Source organism: Pavona decussata, unplaced genomic scaffold (genome assembly GCF_977016875.1).
Source record: "Pavona decussata unplaced genomic scaffold, jaPavDecu1.1 SCAFFOLD_87, whole genome shotgun sequence".
NCBI classification, from domain to species: Eukaryota; Metazoa; Cnidaria; class Anthozoa; order Scleractinia; family Agariciidae; genus Pavona; species Pavona decussata.
Window position 1 is genome coordinate 209,083 of NW_028145504.1, and position 21,801 is coordinate 230,883.

The window sequence follows — 21,801 nt, forward strand, 5'->3', positions numbered from 1 at the left end:
TGTTCACAAACGACTAACAAGTTCCATTAAATTGCGTTCAGCGCCCCTTACAAAGTTTTGTCCGCGCGCCGGTGTCTACCAACAGCGTTGGTCAATAGGGTTGCTTATGACGATCAATAGAAGTCTTTCCTCTCTTCAATTAATGAAAAAGTGTGTTCAGCATTGAAGCCAGCTGGAACATCATGAAAGTTAATATATTCACAGATAGAAAGGAAAATCGTACCTCAATCGAATTTTACAACTCATTACTCGAACGTTTAGCGGGTTAAAGAGGCCTCATCAAAGCAAAACCGGCCGCTGATTTTCGTTAGCATTACGAGCAAGAATGGAAAACTACTAAGAGCCTTCATAAATAGTTCTTTCCGCAAACCAATATTTTTCCTTTTGCAAATCTACTGTTCAGCTAACTCAACGGGACAAATAACATATGGTCGATGGCTGGTGAGATCCCTCAAGAATTTGTGCCAGTGAGATGATCTTTTCATGTTCCCTGACTCATCAATAGCTCAAAATCTTGAGCCCCTCCTAGACATGATATGACTGTCTATCTCCAAAACCTTTCAACTCTCTGTTTATTCTGTTATCTATGACATTTGCAACATTTATCAGTGCACCAAGCGCTGCAAAACAAGCTATAAATAAGTGTATGGATATAGATGGCGACTTCTTACGTTTAAAGCAAATTTATTCCAAAGCTATAAAGACTTCATTCAATTTTGATGTGTTTATTTGTTTGTTTGTTTTAAAATCTCGTAAAAAAATGGCTCTCTTGGTACGGGCGAAAGGATCAACTAAAAGAATTAACGAATCGCTTAAAGTTTAAAAGTGTGAATGGTTTACAAGCAGCGATTCTCTCAGAATGGTACAATAGATTGACTTCAACTTGATGCTGGCCGTTCAATGTGAGTTTCTTTAATTCAACAAACTTTTTTGCACAAAGTTCCATTATTTTCATTATGTCCTCATAATCTGCCTCTTAGTCTTCTTATGTATCTTCTGCGGTGCTTCATCCAATTATAACTCCAGTTATGTTTCTGTCAATCTATTTCAGAAAAGCGAAATAAATTAATCAAAAAATATCCTCACTACGCACACAGATAAGTTTTCAACCAGTATTGAGTTAGGAAAAGTACGTTTGTAGCCCACGTGGCAGTTATTGGAGGGATGGTGAAAATTAGAGTTTGTGTATTAGTCCCTAAAGTGGAAAACGGTCTTCGGAGCGAGGTAATGTCTATTTTGTCTAACATTCCCTTCAGCAAGGGTAACGGCTGGTAAGTATTGACCAAGCGTGAATCTGACAATGACAAGTTCTGTTAATATAGTTGCGTTGCCGTTTTAGCCAAGGTTAAGTATACCCAGGTGTGATGTCACAAGGCATTGAATGACCTATGTTGCTAAGAAAATGGTTGGAGGACAATGTCAGTTACTTTAAGTAACACTTTCATTGAAGTACCTAGATGCACTTTCACACATGCAAGCCCAAAAATGAAGGTTGCAGTTTTGTTAAAAGTTACAACACTATAGTGTACACTGTGATTACACGTAATTACAAGTCTGGCTACAGATGGCGAGGATAGAAGTGGGTTGTAACTTGAAAAAAACGGCCAACTTTTTCAAGTCCTCTTGTGTCTTTGAAAAATTGCTAAAAATTGAAAACTTGACATCTTCTTTTTATTGGTGCTTTTGGGGGCATTTCATAAACAGGAATAGGTACTTAGATTCAGTTGCAGCACAATTCTTGATCAAAACACATAAAAATCCCCATGATATAGCCCCTTTAAAATGGATTGACTTTTCATAATTAACTTACTGCTCTCTGTGAGGTAGTGAATTGTCTATAATGCATTTACAATAGTTTCGTTAGATAGGAGCTACTGCCGAACACTTACAACTACTGTTTATTTGATCTGACTACTTTGTCCTAAGTAGCTTCCATGTTTGAACTAACCTGTTCAGCTAATTCTTGATCCCAATGTCATCCATCTGCCCTTAATCTACATAAAATCAGAAATATCAAGAAACTTAATTGATAAGAAGATGATAATGATGATGATGATGATTAAGATTGGTTATTATTATTTCAGAGTGGCCTATCTGAATAGACAGGTTATTTTTCATCAACAATGATTGAATTCTTGACTTGACAAAGCAGACAAAGTGCACCAAATGGCCTAAGGAAAACAAACCCTGCAGTCTTTTATTTTGCCTCTTGTAGATTATAAAGTTATTTCCTTTTTTTTTTATTGTAAAACAGTCTACATGATTTCCTTTTCCGAGTATGCCTGTTTCACTCACCGAATAATACAGCATTCTCGGTCTAGATGTAGGTGAAAACTTTTATTTGCTCAATATACAGAGAAATTCAGGTTGCATAAATCCCAAGCTGTTTAACATGATTTTTGTCTTTGCTGTTCAAGAGTAGGACAGTTTCATGCAGCACATGCACAGTTCACTAAAAGTTGAGACTGACCATAAAAAGAGAACTGGTCAATTTCTTATGGATGTCTGCATGTATAAAAGATAGAAACTTTAGTACACTTGGAAGTGAAGAACTTTAGAAAAGTGAGTGACCTAGCTGAAAAATAATTTATAAAGGAATATTTAAGTTATTAAATCTGAAGATCATAGCATGAAAACATTTTTAAAAAACATAGCTAAAAACCTATTTGGTATACATAATAAACACACACGAATAATATTATTATTCTGACTTGTATTGTATTAACAGTGATCAGTATCAAATTTCCCCTAGTAATATCAATGCTTATTCCACCCCTGAGGTCATGAGAATTAAGGATATGATAACCCAAAATGAAATTTCTTGATATTTTAATAACGTCTCCCAAGTACTTTTATAGGAAAAGTATGGGAAAAAGGTAGGAGAATTTGTTCTTTGATATTAAGGGTTAATAATTCCAGTGTTGGTTTGTGTTATTGGCATTCTTCCCAATATTATACAGTTGCACAGCATTCTATCTAAAAAAGGTGACCACCCAAGGTTGTCTTCTGGCCAATCTTCTGATAATAAGTTTACCAAAAATACATGTATTTAGTCTATCACTAGGTCAATTAATATCCACAAACTTACAGGGCCCCTATGGATACCAGCCTTGCTGCTGACTGGGCCACCCTGTAAAGATAAAGTTTATTAGCCCAACCCAAGGGAGTATCATTATTTGATCTAGGGTTGGGGTTTGAAGTTATTTGATATTGGTCAAGCTCTTTTTTACCAGTCAGACAATTTACATTACCCTAGCTACATATACCCTGTCTCCTGACTAGTTCAGTTTCTTGTTTAAAGAATTCATGATGTTCTATCTGGAAAAAAAAGTATCCGGTTTTTTTCACAGAAAATCTTCAGTGAATAAGTCAAACTTTTCGTTGACTTTGATTTTACAGATAGCCTCAAAAATCTCTAGCCGTTTTTAGGGGACTCGTATTACCTCGTAATACGAGTCCCCTAAAAACGACTGCGTGGGAGGCTACAAAAATCTCTGGACTCATTAAAAATTCTTGACTCATGTTTCATGTAAATCAAACTTACAACTTGTTGTGCATGACATATAAAATATTGTAGGATTGTGAAACATATTTTAAAATCCTATATGTATGACAGTCATAGTTGTAGGCAATGGGCATGTTGAATGACGAGAGTTGTGTACAATTTTTTTCATGACGTGAGCAGCGCACAAAAAAGAAATTGCATGCAACAGTCATAAGCAAAAGCTGTACTGTCTAAATTGGCCTTAAAAAATAGAGCGCCTATAGCACTCATTCTACTGAAGATTTTGCGGGCTATAATAAATTCAAATTTTTACAGTACAAGTGTATTGAGTGACCTCCATTGCTTTTCATTGTGATCAGGATCATTGACAAAAATTGCCATCACAGCACAGTCAGTGTTCTTACAATTTTACCCAGTCACCTTGAAATGCATGGGTTGTTGTTAGGAAGTGCTGCTTTCTTGCACAAGAAACTTATGCAACACAAATCTCTTTGCTGAAGGCAACAATTATTATTTTATTGTAAACTTTGGGAACATATTTGTTCTTTCAACAGGGCTAATGAAGTTTGGTTGGTCTAAATAGATTGTTCCCAAATTTTATGATTTTTATTACTTAAGAGTACAGAATCTTAAATTTTATTAGTACTACAAAAGTTGTTATTGAGATCACTACACAGTACATCTCCAGAACAATGGCTGCCAAGTAGACTAACAGCCTGTTTACATGGATCACTTCTCATTCTGGGACAAGTTCAGCTTGGTGTCCAGTCATTTCCATGATGTTGTTTACATGGTTTTGCTCTCAGATTAGCTCATCCCAGAATTATTTCACCCGTGTTTAACAGTGTAAGGACTGGCATGAACTGTGACAAACGTTTTCAGACTGCAGAAATCATGTCAAGCCTTTGAGGTCTCTATTAAGTCCAAACTTTTGGCCTAGTCACTCTGGTTTTCTGTCATTAGACCGGTTTTGATAGTGCACATATCATTTTTAAAATAAATTAAAAACTGAAAGCCAAAAATGAGCCCACTGCACCAAGGCAAAACAATTTCTTATAAGCTTGAGAGCCTCGATGGAGTAATGTTTTGAATCTATGCTTAATAAGACTTCATCACACACCTCCACTTTTAGAATGCTAAAGCAAACACACTTTGAGGAATACTTGACAGCTTAAACATGGAATTAAGAGTCAGAGTTAAAAGCAAAGAAATCATTCTTTGATAACTGACTTATGATGTATTATTCTAGAAAGTGACACAGGCACACTCGGAAAAAAGAAATCTGAGTGCTCCTATCAGGAGTTGAGCCTAAGACCTTCCGAATACTAGTTCAGATGCTCTACCACTGAGCTACAGGAGACTCATAGGAGCAAAAGCCATTAAACTAGGTTCATGGGGCAAATATCCTTCATACTGCTAGGATTTGAATGTTGAACATGTGGTACAGTGTATATTGGCCTAAGCTCCCACGAGTCTCCTATAGCTCAGTGGTAGAGCATCTGAACTAGTAATCGGAAGGTCTCCTGATCGGAGCACTTGGATTTCTTTTTTCTGAGCATGCCTGTGTCACTTTCTAGAATAATACATCAATTTCTCATTCATTCACTAGGCTTGAAATATACCATCACATTTATTTCAAATAATCATTCTGCCTTTGAAAAACAATTGAAGGGCTGAGAGCATAACCGACTTATGTCGAATTTTAGCCCGGTTTCCGAATTTTTGCTCTTCCAGGTTTAAAAAACATTTCGCGGTTTTGCAATCGTGCACAAAACTCCTTGAGAAAACCATACACGAACAGCGCAAAAACCACTTGCTTACGATTTCTCTCTTGTTAAACTTTACTTCTCTCTCCCACCCCCTCCCCCTATGCAATGACAACTGAAAACAGATGGAAAAACCACTCACTTACTGTTATCTCTTCGTAATTCTACCACAGTTACTTCTCCCTCCCCCCCTCCCCCTTATGCAATGTTGATTTGGAAGGTGATGCTTGCCAGGAGACTGTTCGTGACCTAGAAAACAACACTGAGTTGGGGGGGGGGGGGGGGGATGTGGTGGTTTGCTTGTTTACCAGTGAACGCACTTGGAAGGGTAATGTTGTTAGAGATGTTGTCCACGTCGTACTCGTCGGTTAAGAGGACTCGGACCGCGCGTTCTTGTTGTAAGGTGACCGTGCCTATTTGGGAAGCGGAAACATTGTAAAGTAAGTTACGGCTTGCGGTCAGCCAAGTCGTATGGTGCATATTTTTGCTTTGTGCATTAACGAAGTCAAGAAAGTTACTTTTTAGCCGTAGGTTAAGTGTGGCGCAAATAGCTTTAGCGTGATTTCACCAAAATGCTAGCTCCAATTTTGTGTTTTCCCTTCGAGGCGATAGAACCAACTAGTGGCTGTAACGTTTCACTTAACCGTTAGGGAAAATAACTGCACTTCATACGAAGACCGCTCTCTTGAAAGCCAGTAAAGCCGTAAGTCACGCAGTGCGTGACATAGAACTTAGTTTTCTTTCAATGCGTAACAGTTCTCGCCCTCAGTTCTTGCTTATTCAAATCGTGTTGCAGGGAAGGAAATGGCTTGTTTCGAGATCAGTTTTCTCTCAATGAAAAACCGATTTGTTGCCCTTCTATTCTACCCCTTTTGATCACAGCAAAAGTGCATCTTAGTACTTTGGCAACAGTTCTCACCCATGTCGCAATAAAGAAATTAATAGAATTTTGAATTATTTTTACGTAATGGGGTGAGAACTGTTCGAAAATAGATTTTCTCTGTGAAACACATTTAGGAAAGCATTTCAACATGGTGATCAAACGATAAACAAAGCATTTATGTGCTGCTAAAGGTAATACATTGCCAGCGAACATATAAAAATGACTTTTTAGTGGTGAGAACTGTGGCCAAGAAATGTGCTGACATTTTGATGACGTATTGTATCTGTTTGTGCGTTTCTTACATTCCTGTCACGCATGTAGTAGTTTGTAACAGAATCAAATAAAAGCATAACAGAATTCTTTTCGTTTCTCCCTCGAGAAAGACCGCTTTCGTGTCCCATGGTTCAAAGACCACAAGTTTATATTTAATACAAATATTAATACTCAATGCATTGTCCTTTTGGTCATCCATATTGACTATCATGTTATCGATTTTTCTTTAGAAGATGGTAGCTATTCCCAATACGAAACACAAATCGGCGGAAAAAAACACTGGACAATGTTTTTCAATCGAATTGACGTTCACATGCAAAAATTCGGACAAATCCAAGCAAAATCGAAAAACGGGCTGAAATCCGTTATGCTCCCAGCCCTTCAATTGACTGATTCTTTGTGTTCCTAAATTACAGCTTTTCCATAAGTTTTGAAAGAAGTGCATAGTTCTGGTGAGGAAATGCCTTTCAAAATGATTCACACAACAATTCAAATGACTTGCGTGTACCTTTACTCAACAGTGAAAATTGAAGGCCTCAGTGGTATCGAGATGGAAGCAGTTACTGATATCTGAATTCCGAAATTTTCCATTTAGGGGAAGCTTGTTGCTGTTGTTGGGTAAACACTAATTTGAAGCCATAGGACTTGGCCTGAATTTGAAGGGTGTCTCAGAAACAGATACTGGTTACAAACATTTTGCCATAACAATATCAGGCTGCAGTGACCAGATACTCCTAAAATGCACAATTAGCCATCAAACAAGGCAAACAAACACTTCAGTAAAAGGCTTGAAAGCCATAAATATTTAACACAAGTTGAAAATAATCCTTTGGTGACAACAACTAGTTTAGAAACAAAAAACACTAATAGCATAATTTTCAAGGTCACAGTGGTGCTAGGTCCTGTTAATAATAAAATCTGGCTGTGTGTCACCTAACTCAGCACTAAAGAAAAGTTTTAAAATGCCTAAATACCATTGAATTGAATTTACGATAGCGGTGCGGTAGATCACCCCAAACAGATAAAATTAGTATATACCACACAAGTGAATAGTACTTCTCGCATGTACTGATTGGTTAGTTTGGAGGTCATTAGCCAAGTACTACCCGTTTTGCCATGGTTACTCAATAAACAAGGTGGCTGTTAAAAAAATACATAAATGGCAACAACTGTAGGAACTAAACAACTGTCTCCAAAAGTTTTATTTGTCTGCAAGGAAGCGAGACAGAACTTTCTACTGCATGAGAAATTGCTTACCGCGTGGTGTGCAAGATTTTTTAAATTTCATACCATTTTGTCAGTATTATCTGAATAAAATAAATATTGTCAGAAATAAAATAATTTTGTGGTCCACTGGTTATTCAGCTTGTGTGGTATATACTAAAACAATTATTCACCTCAGTGTCGGTGAAAGTGATGGATATTTACCTCACCGCTTTGCGACTGGGTAAATATCCATCACTATTCACCTCCACTTCGGTGAATGATCAACTATCACCAGTCTTAACAATTAACATTTTGTATTTGTAAAATTTAGCTTTTGGTTGATCATCAATGTTGTGACAGGAAGCTAAGTCCCAAAATGATCTTTAAGGGGGTCTGAGCTTTTCCAGGGTCTGAGGTCTGAGTTTTTCAGACACCCTGAATTTGAAACTACAGTATATCCAAGCAAATATGAGCATACTCCATAAAACACAATTTCTGCAGAGCCTTTCTTTCTTCCTGTGGAGTTAAGAAAAGCTCTGCCTGCAGGGTACGTGGTTTCCAGCAAGGACAAGATGGAAATAATTTTGGGTCAGATAAAGTTTATCATGCATGGTGAGATGACTTTCATCCTGCCCAGGGGCATGGTCAATCAGTAAGTTTTTATTGTTCTCGAGCTGAAGTCGAACTTATGATACTTGTAAAACCAGGAAAACGTGCATCAGGTAATAAAGTGTTCCGCAGTTTAAGTTCCACAGAAACATTGCACAGATCTCGAAATTAAAACTAGCACATCTAGCAAAAGGACGACAGCTTTGCGTCAGCCATCCGGGTTTCAACTGGCATCGAATGTAGTTTACAGTACAAAGAAAAGTCCTGCAAAACACTGCACGAAAATAATACAAAGGCCGTAATTACTAAAACAAGGAATGACCTAAAATGATCTAAAATGACCTTAAATGACCTAATATGAATCTAAAATGACCTAAAATGATCTAAAATGACCTAAAATGATCTAAAATGATTTTATTTTTTTAATTTTATAACAAAGACTGGGTTTCGACAAAACGCTGACCCCCTACTGACCCCCAACTGACCCCCTAACTGACCCCCTCAAAAAATCTCAGTGAAAAACAAAAAATCTTAAATTAAAGTTATAAAGTTAACCTGCAAGATGAAACAGCGCAAATGTCGAGTGAGTTACCACTCAATTTAACGTTTGACTGTTGACTGTTGTCACGAAATAACATCTGGAAACAATTCCCACGGTAAAATACAGCAGAAAGTAGATTCTAGGTCCCGCTCTGGTTCGCTATTCCCGCGCTGACGGATTCCCTCGCTGGCGATCTCGGGTGTGTAGTTTATTTTGATTGATTTATTTATTTTTCAAAATTTCTTCCTAAATTTGCTTCCGTTCTAATCTTACATTGGTCATCTTTAGCTTGTTTAAGGGATCACTGCTTTGTAGTATTAGAAATGGCTTATAACAAAAAACCTCACAAAATTACCCGACGCATTTTCCTGAAATCATGTGTTACAGTTTAGAGTCTATAACCCCTTTCCGTAACGACAGATTGTTTTGACGAAAACAATTCGCTCCTGTCAGAAAATTGACTTTCGAACATCAGTTTCGATCATCGGCTTTTGAAGCTTACTGAAGTTTTTTTTTAAAGTTACCTAGTGGAACTGGGATTTTTTTTTTCGAACAGACGCTTGATTCTTTGATTGCAATCAAAAATCTTCTGTCTAGCGGCGATTTTGGCTATTTGAATGGTTGTCAACTTCATGATGATATTATGAATCCCTTTCAAACTATTTTGGTCACAACGAGAACTGGGTGCATCGGAACGTTGGTTTATGGTGAGAAACAGGTGTATCCGTTCCTCATGATTTGTGTTGCATTTCGTCATCTTGGAAATTTCAGGTTGGTTTATAACTTTAATTTAACATTTATTTGTTTTTCCCTGAGATTTTTTGAGGGGGTCAGTTAGGGGGTCAGCTGACCCGGGGGTCAGCGTTTTGTCGAAACCCACAAAGACTAGTGAGCAGCACAACAGAAGACTTCTTGTAGTTTATTTCCGACGCGTTTCGTCTCTACCGGAGACTTCTTCAGGGAAATTCCCGATAATTACTGTATTACAACCGCGGCTTTGATTGATGCAAAGTGTCTAGTTTTTCCCCAGCAACGTGGTTTTGATTGGTGCGAAGTTCCAAGTTTCGCTCAGCAACGCAGTTTTGATTGGTACGAAGCGAAGTTCTATTTTTCGCCCAGCAACGCGGTTTTGACTGATGCAGCTATTTTATATGGAACTGGCACAGAGTTATCTTTTATTCATGCGTTACCCTTGATTTGTTAACTGCGTGTTTATTTAAGGAAATAGGCTTTATCACGGTCAGTTTTCGGCGCCATTTTGACGAGTAGGCAAACAGGCTTGAAAAAACAGCGTTTGTATGGAAATCCGATGTCAAATAATTTTGATAAAACTGATCGCTTCTAAAAAATTCATGAATTGGAAACTTTTGGCACTAGAAAGAGGATTAAAAAAAAATTGGAGGGACGTAGCTGTGCCAGAAAGCGTCTAGTCGTATTTTGAATTTTTCATACATTTGTCTGCATAGCGAACCAGCCGTGAACTGCTACTACAAATAGTTCGCGGGAAAAAATACCGAAAATCGTGATAAGGACTATTGATGCACAGATATGCCTTTACATTGTTTACAAAAGCGTTTTATCAGTGCCGATATTTTTCGGTAAGGGTAAAAGACGGAAAGATTTTGCGGAATGGTATGTGGAATGGCGTGCGGAATGGCATAATTATGCGAAATACGATTTACGCGGGGAATAAATTAACTGGAGAGCGCATCCTGTTTTCGCGCCAATTTTATAAGAGCAGCAGTTTTTTTCGATTTTGCAGACTATAAAACAACCAAACAACAGATCGAGGATTAGAAAATATACGCCTGGGATAGAACATGTCTGATCGCTGGTTCGGAAGTGACAGTGAAGAAATCGATGAAGTTTCGCATTCAAGGAACTAAGAATAAATTAAATTTCTAGTTGACAAAAAGAACGTAACAGCGAGTAGCCTAGACAAAAAGCAACACCAGACTGGAGAAATAACATCAGTCCAAGGCCAAAACTATTATCAGTGAGGAATTTTAAATTTAAACTCGGTCATTTTATCAGACTCTTTGACGGTTACAATTTGTACAACTCATGGGAAAAATATGTTCTACTTTTTCTCACCTTACATTTTCGTCGAGCGACGAGTACGCAAGTCAATGTTGAGCTGCTGAGCTAGCTACCTAGCTATTTAATACGGCGATTCAGGTAGCTATAGTTCAGTTACGCGTTATCTAACTAAACATATCCGTCTTTGATTAAGGCCTTTCAGTGCCAGACGTCCCAACCTAAAATGAGATTTAAAAGCGAAAAAGCCCTAGAGCAAAAAAGCAGATGACAAGCATGGTGTCTAATTATCGACACTGGTTGTTTGAAAGGTTGTGAAACTATTCTTATCACAAATGCATTTTGGTCAAATTGTTGTTCATTTTCCCGCTCATGATAAATGAATCATCGAGCATACAGGGTATGAGAATTGATCTTTTACCGAGGGTTTAAAAAAAAAAAAGAAAAAAATGTTTATTATTTGCCCTCGGTAAAGGATCAATCTTTGTCCTGAGAAGACTTCACGCTGCCACGTTATTTTTGTCAACCGAAGTCGCATGGAGTAAAGTGAACATGAAATTTAATTTACTACGGATTTACTCATAGTTCCTTGAATGCGAAAACTATAAACAGTTTTCATTGCTTTCTTTACCCTCACTTCTTCCAAATCAACAATCAGACGATCAAATCCTCGAATTGTTGTTAATATTTAGCAAGAGTCCGCAGCATCAAAAAAGCTGCTGCTCTTATAAAATTGGCGCAAAAACATGACGCGCTCTTCAGTTAATTTATTTCCCGCGTAAATCGTATTTCGCATAATTATGCCATTCCGCACGCCATTCCACATACCATTCCACAAAATCTTTCCGCCTTTTACCCTCACCGGATATTTTTGGGTCTTTCAGACCGACCAAAAAAAAAAAAAGATTCGCTCTAGTGCGGTTTGTTTACGCAACTTTGTCATCGCAACCATCGGCACTTTTCGAGTCTTCTTCTGTCTTTCCGGCAGTTCACAGCAGCTTCCTGGTATCAGCCTTTACTTTGGTAAGCACTCAGTTCTGTAATTCTGTAATTTTATCTTGGTTTCACTTCATTTAGATCATTTAAGAATATTTCAGATTTGTTTTAGATCATTTAAGGTCATTTTAGGTCATTTTAGATCATTTTAGATCATTTTAGGTCATTCCTTGTTTTAGTAACTACGATACAAAGGCTGCTTACCTGCAATTCACGAGTCATCTCGCGATGGTTCAGTTCAGTTCGTGTTTAGTTCAAAATGGCGACTTCTTAATGCTTATCGCCGGCGAAAGTCGACCAAGTTGATCCCCTCCCTTGTCAAAATAATCACAGAGGACACGATCACAACGCAGTTTCATTGGTGGAAAGAAGAACGTTCATTATTGGTTACAAGGTGAGAAGACATATCTGCCACGAAGACCAAACTGCAACGCTACAAACGAGCGGCGAATTCGTCGCTCTCGCCCCATTTCCCCGCGGCTTGGCCACTCGTTTTGGCCTTTGTGCCTGCTTTCCCGCGAGCCCAACAACAAAAAGGCTAACAAGGATAAGACTGTATTCTGAGAAAGACATATTTAACAACTTTTCCACGAGTGCACGTTGGATGTGAGATGGTAGTTAGCCATCGACGCGCGTAGCGCCGAGCTGGCTATAATCGTCTCATATCCAACAAGGGCGAATGGAATAATTGTTTTATTAAAAAAAAAAAAATTGGAAATATTGCTAGATCTTGTTGATAACGCTTTGTGAGAACAACCAGAAGAAAATTTAATGGTCGTTATTTCTCGGGCATGGCGTGCGTTTCTCAAAACTCCCGAAAACTTTTCGGGCCCGAAAAGCTCCCCGTAAAGCTCCCGAAAACGCTTTCTGGTGTTTCTCAAAGCGCATGAACTTTTCGGGCCCGAGAAAAGTCACATAATTTTCCCCCGATAATTTTCGGGTGCTAGAAATGGATAGAAAGCTCCCGAAATGCATTTTCGGGAATGTTTTTTCAGTTTAATGGTTGTATTGCGTTACTATTATCAAGGAAAAAGTTATCCAAAACGAGAGTTTGAGTTAATTGGCAGATACTGGGCTAGACTCAAGCTAAAAATGTTTAAAAACCAAGAGAAAATTTCTGAAAATCTCACGGGTTTACATGCGTTAGTGCGCGCAAGAACTTCGCATAGATGAACTTAAAGATTTTGTTGATTCCAGTAAATTTACGAAGGTGACTCTTACAAATCAGTTATTTTCAGTTGAACTTTCAAAAAATGACGACTGACAAGGCAAAATAAGTGAAATTCGTACTTAAAAACTGGATTTTTGAGAGACTATGGACCAAATAAAGACAGTTTGATAGTTTCCTCAGCGGTTCGCATATTGCCGAGTTTGATAGTGTGGTTAAATTTTATATTTTAAGTGTATAACGGACAATTAATTCTGTCTCTTTTAACGTACGTAAATCGGTTGAGAAGAAGCTCAACTTCAAAACCTACAAATGTAGTCAAATGTTTTCAAACTGAAATTGGCCTATTTACTCGCCGAGATTGCGAAAACTGTAACTGATTCATGGCGCTCGCTTTCGTGCTTTAAGAATTATTAATGTAAAATAGAAAGCTTTCACTAAGGATATATAAGTCTTCATACAGTGGATAACGTTGGCCTAAGTTTTGTATTGGCTTAGGACAATTGGCTTAAACCGCAACCGAAGGCCTCATTCAAACAGTTATTACCGTTTGTGCATGCATCCATGGTGCATGGTAAGTAAGCGCTAGCTTAAGACGCAGGCTACTGAAATTTATCCTCAGTGACTTATATCTAGACTTAGGTATCTCTTAATTTATCATTTCATCCTCAGGTAATGTAGAAAAAGTATTCGCCAAACAGGTTGTACAGCAACTTTGTAACTGAAAGAAAATCAAAAACAACAACTAAAAAAACATGAGATACCCACCTTGTCTGATTCTGGAAAACTTTCACCGGACAACGCTACGCCGCAAATGTGATAAGCCATTTTCTTGCAGTACAACTTATTTCTTATATAATTATCAGCCTCCACCTCGAAATTTCGAGTTCATGGTAATGCGGTGTCCGAGGACGCTAAAACTTGCTCAAAACCAAAACATCCCTTGATTTTTTGGGGATTTGCGAGCAACGTTTTCAGTTCATTCAAACGTGTAGCCAATAGTATCATGGAAACTTTGACAAGGCTTGACGGTTTGACAGATATATGGAAACATTGACAAACTGCAACAACGGTGAATTAAGGTCAAGATTAAAATAGAAACCAAACAGTCTACACGTTGTGCACCAGTTAGCTCAGTAGTATCTGCGCTGAAATCTGTTTTTAAGAACAGCATTTACCCGTAAGTTTATTTTACAAATACAGTTACAGAAATTAAAGTTGTAATAAAAAAACCGTGTTCTAAAATAATCTTTCCAGCTCTAACATGAAAAGATTCCCGAAAATATCGGGAGACAATTCGGGGCACTTTCGGGTGCTCTGAGAAACACTTTTTCGGGACCCGAGAAAAACACCCGAAAAACGCCCCGTAATGTTTTCGGGCCCGAAAAGTTCTTGGGAGTTTTGAGAATACACCATGGCCGCTAAGCAAATCAAATCCCTAGAATTACATTATACGATGATCCAGTTACTGTAGTTTATATGGACTCTCTAACACCAGTCGACCGCCACCACCGTCTCACAAATATTTTCACTTTCTTCGTGTGACGCAAACAATTGTTCAATCAGATTGTTTTTTTTTGGCATTTTTCTTTAGAATTTTTTGTTTTACGTTACTTTTTCGCAGCGCTAAGAAACAAACCACTTTCGGCAGTCGGTAGCGTGCTGTTTTGCATTTTGTATAAGCCCGTACAAAGTATTAAGGAGGGAATGTGAAATGGTAGATAGAGCAGTTTTCACACCATAACCAAAGGAATTTTTCTGTCCAGTTCCTACAGACAGAAGAAGCGATGAGCTAATCAGAATTCAAAGCAATAACATATAGCCGGATCCAAGCGCGGGCCGTGGAACGCACGCGGGCAGAACACGATTGGGTTTGATTCTTGTTGCTTATTGTTTGAGAAAGTGGCGAGCAAAGCAAAACTAAAGTAAACGCGAAATTACTTTCAATACTTATTTTAAAACCACTCTAAGCTCTAGGGTGAGAATTTCAGAATCCAGACCAGTTTTATCAGTTAAGGACTTTTTCGTCCATCTCACCCGTTTACTCGTAAGGAAATAATTTGAAACTCCCCATCGATAAGTAGGTGGGTGGGAAGCGCAGTAAAGAGAGAAAAAATGCAACTCTTCACACTTTGGGAGAATTTGTAGTTTGCTACAAGCAATTACATCAGCACTGGAGACATCCATTGCAAACAGGGTCTTTTCATTTCCATTTAAACAAAGATGCATTTTTAATCTTATGATTTTATTGAACTTTGAACTATTAGACTTTCCAAACTGATAACTGTTTAATAATCTTTTAAACCTAGTGTTGATGTCTCTTTCACTCTTTTCTTGTTAATGCCGTGAAACTTGTAGTTAATCGAATAAATTTCTGCGAATTAAGTCGAATCACTCAATCTCTCTCACTCTGTGCTGGGGGGATGGTCAAGGGATGTAGACCTGACAATGAGGAAGCTCTTTGGCAGCAGGGGTTATGACGCATTGAGAAGGATGCAGAAGGCTACCATCTCGAGTTCTCTCAACATAGTGAGAACTTTCAAAGCTACCGTCAATTGACTTAATAGCATAGGAGCTCAAGGTAGTTTTAGTAGTAGAGAGCTTTAGATTGTCTATAAGATTTTTATATTTTATCGCTAATTTTTTTTAACTCAGCAGTTTTTTTTATAGTTCCTTCAGATCGCATAGGTTACGCTGCGCGCCCTATGTGGTTCTATTTAGCATCCATACGTTTATCAACTGCACATAATAATAATAAAAATAATAATAATAATAATAATAATAATAATAATAAAAATAATAATGATAATAATAATAATAATAATAATAATAATAATAAAAATAATAATAATAATAATAATAATAATAATAATAATAATAATAATAATAATAATAATAATAATAATGACAATGTTCTTTGAGTGTCAAGAACTCAAGTTGTTACAGGATAATAATGAACCGAGAAAGGAAAGTTCCTTGGAGATGCGTGACACTTGAAAATGATTTCGGATTGGATTGATATAAAAAACATTATCAAAAAGTGTCAAAAATGGTTTGAAAGAAACACAGACGTTTCGGGTATATAACCCTTCTTCAGTGTAGAGAAAACCGTTGAAATACGCTACTGGAAACACGCGCGCATATAAATAGTAGCGCGCGCAGGCATTGAAAGTTACAATTCAAACATAGTTAAAATTGATGTTAAGTCCATCCGGCTGAACAGTCCCAAGTTGGAAAATCAACCTCATTTCACACTGCTTTCGCTGGAGGTTTGTCCCATTGCATAACCTCATACCCCGCACCCGGATATCTGAAATACTGTGATCCGTGGAGTTGAAATGTTGGGCCACAGGGAACCCTGGAGTGTTGTTGCGGATGCTGCGTAAGTGCTCGCTAAAACGGCTCCTGAGGGTCCGCCCGGTTTCACCAATGTAAAGAATGGTAGGGCATCGGTTACAGGATATGCAGTACACAAGATTACTGGACTGGCAGGTGAAATGGCCACGGACAGAAAAAGAGTAGCGAGGGCCTCGTATCTCGGTGTCTTGGCTGATGTACTGGCAAGTATGGTAACGGGGGCGTTGACACGCATGTGATCCATACTGGTCAGTGGAAGAGTGGTCGTGAGAGCGTACAAGCATGTTTCTTAGGTTGAGGTCGCGTTTGTATGCCACGAAAGGCGGTTGTGGGAAGATATCTCGCGTTTGCTGATCAGTTGCTAGAATTTGGAAGTTCTGAAGTAGAAACCGTTTGATTTGGGTGTTAAACGGGTGGTAGGTGAGAACCAGAGGTACTCTATCAACGATTCCGTCGTACTGCTCAGACGAGCGTAGGGCATCAGGACGGTTGATAGTTGCTACCCTCCGTAGATCGTTTTCAAGGGAAGAACAAGGATAATCACGTTGTGAGAAGAAGGTAAGCATCTCTCTAGATCTCACGAGGAAGTCATCATCGTCGGAGCAGAGTCGACGCAGGCGGAGAAACTGGCTGTAAGGGATAGCACGTTTGCAGTGATCAGCGTGGAAAGAAGAAAAATGGAGGTAGTTGTGAGTATCTGTTTCCTTGTAGTAGACGGAGGTTTGAATCTTGTCATCAGAGATGTGTAGGTTAATGTCCAAAAACGGTAGTTCTGTTTCAGTGATAGTAGATGTAAATTGGAGTGCTGGATGGAAGTTTGAAACGAATTTAATGAAGGCTTCGAGTTCTTCCCTTCTACATGACGCTGCTCCAACAATTTCGTCTATGTATCTCTTGTGTAGCTGTGGTGTAAAGCCTGTGTATTGTTCGCAGATTTGCTGTTCCACATAACCAACGAATAAGCAGGCATAGTTTGGCCCCATTTTGCTTCCCATTGCAACCCCACCAATTTGACGATAGTATTCGTTGTTAAAGGAGAAGGAGTTCAAGGTGAGTATCAGTTCAGCGAGTCTTGTAAGCGTACACGTGGAGGGTTCTTTTATGTCACGCTTATCCAAGAAGTATGTTAAAGCTTGCAGTCCACAGTCATTAGGAATAACTGTGTACAGCGACTTAACGTCCATGGTGAACAGAAAGCAATGTCCAGGATCAGTGGTATCAAAGCTAAAAGAGTTAAATATGTTAAGTGCGTGGTTTGTGTCCTTAACATAAGTGGGAAGAGTTCTGACAAAAGGAGCCAGGACTTCATCCAGATAGGCAGAGATGTTTTCCGTAGGGCAACTGCACGCGGAAACAGGATAAGGCTACTAAAACTATAACTTAAAAAATAAATCTACCATGAAGCACGGAAATTTTAGGAGTTTTATTTTGCAGATTGGCAATTTTTTGTGGTTTGTGGGAACAAGTTTTCGCGGTTCGAGATGACTGAAATTTCTGCTGGGAACTAATTTTTGTGATTCGCTGTTCAAGCAGCAGAACATTAAGTGGAAGAAACCTTAATATTTTCCATTTTTATTGTACAGTGTGTTAAGTGACAGTTCACTCTACTTACATATTACACTGTAATATACCTTACCGCGCAAAGAGACTGAACAACAACGAAACAAAAAGCTGATTTGTTGATTTGTTGGCAAAGAGTGAGATCTTTGATGGCATAGCCATTGTTTGTCATCCCCCTAGGGAGGAAATTTTGGAAAATGGATGTAGCTAAGACGTGCTTTTCTTTATTCTGAGTAGAAATGTGACGCATTGTGATTTTTAGTGAATATTAGAGAGCCAAAAAAACTTGGTTTTGAAATTTGTTGCAAATTATGACTGTTATGTCATTAAGGAATAGACAGGTATAATAATAATTAATTTATTGAAAACCACTGTAATTATAATATTTGAAGGGTCAGTTGTTTTAGTTCTTAAATATAAAAAAAATAGCCAGGGCCCGGTTGTTCGAAAGCCGATTAACGCTAATCCACGATTAAAAGTTAACCGAGGTTTTCATCTCGCTCACAATTAAAAGTTAACCGAGGTGGTCATCTCGCTCATTAAAAATGATTTTAAAGGCTCATTTTTAGCTAATGGTAAAGAAAGGTCGAAGGCAAAACTGAGGAACAAAAATCTTTTGGACGAATCCTTACGGATTAGTAAATATACTCGAATCAAAGTTCACGTTAACCCAGGGTTAACTTAATCGGGCTTTGAAAAACTGGGCTGCTCAGGACATCAGTTTTTCATCCAAATTCAGCTTGGTTCCAAATCAGGGCAAGTAAATGACGAAATCTGACAGTTGCTTTGTTTTTTAATGAAACCACAGGAAAAGGTTGACTACAAGAGAGTTACTTGTAGCTTTGAAGTTGCTAAATCTAAAACATGAAAAACTTTGAGCCACGCCCAACAATCTTTTGGTACCATTCAAGGGTTTTTAAAAACAAAATCTGACAATCATCCCAATCACATTTATGATTGAGTCCCCTAGGGGTAGGGGGGGGGGGCTTGATCTGTAACTCTTTGAAAGGCACTTATGAAGCTAAGTATGTACACATTAACTGTTTGTAAAGTTCACAAGCAAGGTGATAATAATCAAATCAATATGATAATTTTTTAAATTTATCTAAAAAGCGTTCTTTACATGACTGAGTGTGCGAGTACTAACTGTTGATTACTTATTTCTTCAAATCCTTTAAAATCGCACGTTTTTACGCCTTAGTATTCACTTATCGGAAGAGCTGACAAAAACATTCTCCTAAACAGGAGACCATTGAAAACGCGACGTCTTTAGTGTGGACGGCCGCGTGTTAAAACGAACACTCAGTCCGAAAACGCTAGTACGTGGTGTTAAAAGTTCTTTAAGAATCTCAGCTCATTTGAATTTTGATTTTACACCAGATTAAAAAAGTAAAACTTCAACTATTATTCAGACTGTACTCTTGTCACATTTAAAAGCGTTTAGAAACATTCAATGATTCAATAATAAAGCCCGTTATTTCTTTTTCTTGACAATTCCCTTGATAGTATCTGCAAGCTGTTCAACTTTTGGGTTTGCGCTCAGCTCCAGTGTTTCACTCACGTGGAAAATCCTTTTAGGCAATTTATCGTACAGCCATTTATCAGGTCTCCAGCCAAAATGAACTGTAATGACCCGTTGAATGACTTCATCCTGCTCGAGGAAAGCTTTGACGATACTGCCATCGAATACTACATATTCCTTGTCGAAATCAAACGCCCCTTCATCGAGGTGCTTCTCGCTGTCTTGCGTGTACACGAACACGACACACGCGCTTTGGAACAGCTCGTCTTCGACCGTGGAGTTGTCAGCGAGGGCATCACGCGCAGTTATGACGTTAACCAAGGATCCCAGCCTTTCTTGAAGGAAGTCTTTGAGTTCCACGCTGCGAGGTTGGTCGGCTTGTGTATAAAGAAACAGAACAGTAGACATGATCACTGATCCTAAGAAATCGAAAAAAATGACAGCGTGGTAGTGAGATAAGTAACGTTCAAACGACCCCTTGAATAGAGGCGCTGTTTCTTGGGTATGTATAAATTTAGTAAAATTGTTCACCAAGAAAAAGAACTCATAAAAAAAACTCATGCGACTCCCCCACATTCTCTTTTAAGTACATATTACATTAAATATGATATTGCGTGGCGTCTGAAACGGTTCTTGCAAGAATGCAACACACGCGTGCATACCCCGCGAGTGTAATTCTCTGTTAATGAAATAAGAACAATATAGTATTTAACCTTCTGACCCTTCATGCCGGTAGGCCATTTTGTGCAACCAACTACCGCAGCGCGAGTTCCTTCTGTTGACAGAAGAAACGCAAGATTCAAAGTCAGCCTTGTAAATTCGCTAATTAATGAATGCACCAGAATACTGAGGCAACGTCCGTGGATATCGGTTCGCTGTCGTTTCATTGTATCAGGACAACGAGAAAACAGATGTTTTCTCGTCACAATATTCAAGGTGGTATAAATCCTTTACGCCAAATCTATGCAGTTACTTCGAGACCAGCAAATAATTCTTCATGCCGCTGAAAACAAAAGATGATAAAGGAAAACGGAGGAAAGCATCCAGAAGTATTTGCTTGAATGGTTTTATTATCCAACTGAAGGGGTTTGAAAATCCATGTGACCATTCACATAAAAGCCCTTGAAGCTTTTTGAGCCATGCTTGAATATGGGTTATCTGTGCTGCTGTTTGGTTTCACTAGCGAACACATTAAGTATTTCCCTCCAATTTTGAATCAAGATACCCTTGGAAGCAACAGAGTTCAAATATTAAAGTTAACATAGAAAATGGATCATTGATTTAATGATAACACTGCTCTTAGGAAATGGCACAACAATGGCAAAAATAGTAAAAATAAGGTATAATGATTAAAACAACCAACGAGAAAAGGGATCACTTTAGCGCTTTGCTTTCTCAACTTTTAAGTCAAGATCCTGTGGTTAGTTTTCAAAACAAACTGATGGTTTACCTGTATACACTCGTATGTCCAATGTTGCACTGGCTTCGACAGCTTGTCTTGTGTTAAAGGTCTTTAATTTTGTAATCCGCTTCACGCAATACACCAGATTGACACTGAAGAGATCAAGTTATCCTATTGTTTTGTTTCCTCACCGGTCACTCACAGTAGGTGCCCTGACTAGGTGCCTTCATTTATTATTGACCAAATTTCTGCTTACATGATTGACATGCAGCCACGAGGCTCAACAAACGTGCTCTACTGGCACTCTCAGGGTTACTCAATAAAGTTTCATACATGGATGGCCTGCGTAGTGGCCGTAATCCGGGGGGGGGGGGGGGTGGGATGGGGAAGGAAGTGGGAGCGTGAAAAAGTGAGAGAAAACAGGGGGACTTCCCCATTCACAGACTCCCTTGCTCCCCCTCCCCCTCCCCCTCCCCCCCCCCTCCTCTTCCACGTTTACGCCTGCCAGGTACTAGGTAGGCTAATACAAGGACGGCTTTATGGTTTAACCCCTAACACCGTTCGGTCAGTTAACTCAAACATGTCTACAAATTAGAGTATTTAATCGCGAACATTCAAGCTTGTGCTTTTGTGTTAGTGTCAGTTCTCAATTGTCAGTGTTAGTTGAAGATTGTGAGTTGTTATTTCCTCCCGCACAAATCCAGGCGAGTGCTTAGCAATATGAAACTGAACAAGGCTTTTATTTAGCGCCTTTAAAAAAATACGTTGCCATGCAGGTTCGTTTAAATTTTTTGGCGCTTATTCGAGACGGGGCGCTTATTGCTTTTTTGAGAAACAACCGAATGTGCAAAACAAAACTTTAATATTGTAATTATTAAAAATGAAACAACAACAGAAACGGTAACAGTAACAAATATGAGGTGAATGTTCAGTAAACCTGGACGAATTTTGAAAAGCACTAGTATATTCGACGGCG

General features: G+C 38.5%; 2 protein-coding genes and 1 long non-coding RNA gene across 3 annotated transcripts; all 3 read right to left on the bottom strand.

Annotated features, from left to right (window-relative positions):
* Window positions 1-554: 554 nt before the first annotated feature.
* LOC146474603 (uncharacterized) lies at window positions 555-12,264 on the bottom strand. Its single transcript, XR_014866033.1, has 3 exons — window positions 12,021-12,264; window positions 1,949-1,994; window positions 555-1,042 (listed from the first exon to the last, which is right to left on the bottom strand). It is a non-coding gene; the product is annotated as an uncharacterized LOC146474603 (long non-coding RNA).
* Window positions 12,265-16,026: 3,762 nt separating this feature from the next.
* Window positions 16,027-17,665, bottom strand: LOC146474604 (uncharacterized). The gene has a single exon (XM_085116378.1). It carries the CDS (start codon window positions 17,523-17,525, stop codon window positions 16,164-16,166), a length of 1,362 nt encoding a protein of 453 aa, XP_084972504.1. The 5' UTR covers window positions 17,526-17,665; the 3' UTR covers window positions 16,027-16,163.
* Window positions 17,666-18,851: 1,186 nt separating this feature from the next.
* LOC146474605 (uncharacterized) lies at window positions 18,852-21,080 on the bottom strand. The gene is made up of 2 exons (XM_085116381.1): window positions 20,874-21,080; window positions 18,852-19,842 (listed from the first exon to the last, which is right to left on the bottom strand). The coding sequence occupies exon 2, from the start codon at window positions 19,829-19,831 to the stop codon at window positions 19,376-19,378; it is 456 nt and encodes a 151-aa protein (XP_084972507.1). The 5' UTR covers window positions 19,832-19,842; window positions 20,874-21,080; the 3' UTR covers window positions 18,852-19,375.
* Window positions 21,081-21,801: the final 721 nt, after the last annotated feature.